The sequence below is a fragment of the Lycium barbarum genome, chromosome 2 (genome assembly GCF_019175385.1).
Source record: "Lycium barbarum isolate Lr01 chromosome 2, ASM1917538v2, whole genome shotgun sequence".
Lineage (NCBI taxonomy): Eukaryota > Viridiplantae > Streptophyta > Magnoliopsida > Solanales > Solanaceae > Lycium > Lycium barbarum.
In genome coordinates this window covers 120,146,758-120,150,684 of record NC_083338.1, presented here as the reverse complement: position 1 = coordinate 120,150,684, position 3,927 = coordinate 120,146,758, and the positions used below count along the sequence as shown (strand labels likewise).

General features: G+C 37.0%; 1 protein-coding gene across 1 annotated transcript; it reads left to right on the top strand.

The window, feature by feature from the left end:
• The first annotated feature begins 3,241 nt into the window (after positions 1-3,241).
• LOC132628824 (secreted RxLR effector protein 161-like) lies at positions 3,242-3,639 on the top strand. Its single transcript, XM_060344588.1, has 2 exons — positions 3,242-3,392; positions 3,425-3,639. The coding sequence occupies exons 1-2, from the start codon at positions 3,242-3,244 to the stop codon at positions 3,637-3,639; spliced, it is 366 nt and encodes a 121-aa protein (XP_060200571.1).
• The last annotated feature ends 288 nt before the right edge of the window (positions 3,640-3,927 follow it).

Here is a 3,927-nt window from a genome sequence, read left to right as displayed (position 1 = left end):
AAGTGCCAGGGAATACCTGAAGTTTGTGGAAGACATTCTCGTTCTGCTGATAAGTCTCTCGCTGGTACACTAATGGCTGAACTCACGACCATGAAGTTTGATAGGTCGCGTAGTATGCAAAATCATATCATCGAGATGACTAATATTCCAGCAAGACTCCGGACTTTGGGGATGAAAGTGGATGACTCCTTCTTGGTTCAATTTATTCTAAACTCATTGCCTCCTGAGTATGGACCATTCCAAATTAACTATAACATTATTAAGGATAAGTGGGATGTGCTTACTCAGGAGGAATCAAGACCTAAGTAACACGGAGGTCATTCTATTAACTTCATGCGTCAAGGAGCTGGTAAAGGACTTAAAGTGAAGGCCAACAAGTTCAAGAAGAAGAGAGCACCTGCTAAAGTTCAACAGTATGCTCATAAGGAACTCAAGGTAGATGTGTGTCATTTCTGTAGGAAGGAAGGACACCATCAGAAAGATTGCCCGAAACATAAAGCTTGGTTCAAAAAGAAAGGTACTTTTAGTGCTTTTGTATGTTTCGAATCAAATTTACTAGAAGTTCCTAATAATAATTGGTGGCTTGATTGTGGTGCAACTACTCATGTATCCATTATGTTGCAGGGATTTCTTACGATCCAAACTACAAATCCAAATAAGGATTTCTTGTTCATGGGAAATCGAATGAAGGCTCCAATTAAAGGCATAGGGACTCATCGTTTGATCTTGGAGACTGGACATCACCTTGATCTATTACAGACTCTTTATGTTCCTTTAGTTTCTAGGAATTTGATTTCTCTTTCAAGACTTGATGTTTCTGGATTTGATTTTAAGTTTGGACATAGATGTTTCAATTTATATAAGAATGCTGTTTTTTATGGTTCCGGTGTTCTTATTGATGGTTTATATAAATTGAAACTCGATAATGTTTTTTCTGAATCCCTTCTTGCTATACATCAAAATGTTGGAATTAAACGTAGTTCACTGAATGAAAGTTCTGCTTACTTGTGGCACAGGCGTTTGGGTCATATATCCAATGAAAGGTTAGAAAGATTAGTAAAGAATGAGATTCTCCCAAATCTATATTTTACTGATCTTGATATATGTTTGGATTGCATTAAGGGAAAGCAAACCAAGCATAGTAAGAAAGGTGCCACAAGAAGCACCCAACTTCTTGAAATTATACACACTGATATTTGCGGACCTTTTGATGTTCCATCTTTTGCTGGAGAAAAATATTTTATCACTTTTTTCGATGATTTTTCACGTTATGGATATATCTACTTGCTGAAAGAAAAATCTCAAGCAACTGATGCCCTCAAAGTGTACGTCAATGAGGTTGAAAGGCAATTAGATAGGAAAGTGAAAATCATTAGGTCAGATAGAGGTGGTGAATTTTATGGAAAATATAGCGAATCGGGACAATGTCCAGGTCCATTTGCAAAGTTCCTCGAGGAACATGGCATATGTGCACAATATACTATGCCAGGAACACCTCAACAAAATGGGGTTGCAGAAAGGCGTAATCGGACACCTATGGATATGCTTAGGAGTATGATAAGTAATTCCTCATTACCCAAAACTTTGTGGATGTATGCTCTTAGTACCGCTGTGTATTTATTAGAGGTTTTCACATAATAGGTTGAAAAAATCCTTATTAGGAAGAAGACTTGGACAAATCCCCGGTCTTATAGAAGTAGCTACCAAGCCTAGTAAGGCAGTTCCAAAGACTCCTTTTGAACCGTGGACTAGAAAGAAACCTAGTTTAAGACACTTGCATGTTTAGGGCTGCCCAGCGGAGGCTAGAATTTATAATCCACATGAAAAGAAATTAGATTCTCGAACAGTAAGTGGTTACTTTATTGGTTACCCAGAGAAATCTAAAGGGTATAGGTTTTACTGTCCAAACCATAGCTCAAGAATTGTTGAAACCAGTAATTCAAGATTCATTGAAAATGGTGAAGTTAGTGGGATGGTCGAACGACAAAGTGTGGAAATAAATGAGGTAAGGGTTAATGCTCCATTGCCCATGAATGTGCCTACTTCCACACCAATAACAAATATTGTTCCCGTTGTCGAAGAACACTTTGACAATACTGAACAACATTTGAATGAAACACTCCAGGAAGGAACTAACTCACAAATATCTGACGCAAATGAACCACAAACAGTGCCATTGAGAAAATATCAAAGAGAAAGAAAATCGGCTATACCAGACGATTATGTGGTTTATTTACAAGAGTCAGATTTTGATATTGGACTTAATAAAGATCTGATTTCATTTTCACAAGCCATAGGAATTACTAAGTCTGACAAATGGACTGATGCCATGAAAGAAGAGTTAAAATCAATGGAATACAACAAAGTCTGGGATCTCGTTGAATTGCCAGAAAGTTCTAAAAGAATCTGGTATAGATGGGTCTTCAAGACCAAGCGCGATTCAAATGGCAATATTGAACGATATAAAGCCAGACTTGTTGCCAAGGGTTATACTCAGAAAGGAGGCATTGATTATAAAGAGACCTTTTCACCGGTCTAAAAAAAAGACTCTTTAAGAATTATTATGGCTTTGGTGGCTCATTATGATTTAAAGTTACACCAAATGGATGTGAAAACTGTCTTTCTTAATGGAGACCTCGAGGAGGAAGTTTATATGGACCAACCAGAGGGTTTCAAAATTAAAGGAAAAGGTCAAATGGTGTGTAAATTAAAGAAGTCAATATATGGACTCAAACAAACCTCACGACAATGATATATAAAGTTTAAATATACCATCATATATTTTGGATTTAAGGAAAGCACCGTTGATCGGTATATATACCAAAAGATCAGTGGGAGCAAGTTCATATTCTTAGTCCTATATGTTGACGATATTTTGCTTGCTGCTAATGATGTGGGCATGTTACGTGAGAAGAAAGATTTCCTCTCTAAGAATTTTGAAATGAAAGATATGGGTGAGGCATCCTATGTGATAGGGATAGAAATATTCCATGATAGATCACAAGGACTATTGGGACTGTCTCAGAAAGGCTATATCGAAAGAGTTCTTGAGAGATTTAGCATGAACAACTGTTCAGCAGGAATTGTTCCAATTCAAAAACGGGACAAATTTAGTCTCATGCAGTGTCCAAAGAATGATGTAGAATGAAAGGAAATGGAGTCAATTCCTTACTCTTTTATTGTTGGAAGTTTGATGTATGCTTAAACTTGCACAAGACTGGATATTATTTTTGCGGTCGGAATGCTAGGAAGATATCAGAGTAACCCAGGAATTGATCACTGGAAAGCTGCAAAGAAAGTTTTGAGGTACCTAAAAGGAACGAAGGATTATATGCTCACGTATAGGAGATCCAACAGTTTGGAAGTTATTGGATACTCGGATTCAGATCATGGTGGGTGTGCTGACACTACTTGTTCCTATTAGCTGAAGGAGCAATATCGTGGGAGAGTGCTAAGCAATCCGTAATTGCTACATCCACAATGGAAGCAGAATTTGTGGCATGTTTTGAAGCCACAATTCATGCATTATGGCTGTGGAACTTTATTTCAAGACTTGGGGTTGTCGACACCATTATCAAGCCGCTGAAAATTTATTGTGATAATACTGCAGCAATATTCTTCTCCAAGAACGATAAGTAATCAAAAGGTGCCAAACATATGGAATTAAAGTACTTTACCGTTAAGGATGAAGTTCAGAAACAAAGGGTGTCACTTGAGCATTTTAGAACTGATCTCATGATTGCAGATCCGTTAACGAAAGGTTTACAACCAAAGACATTTAAAGAACATGTACATAGAATGGGTCTTGGTTGTACTTATGATTAATGTTTTTCTTTATGATGTTTGACACTCTGAGCTCAATTATGTGTTTCTGATATACTTTAATAAATTTCCTGTTTCTCATAATGGTGTACACATTATTGTTTT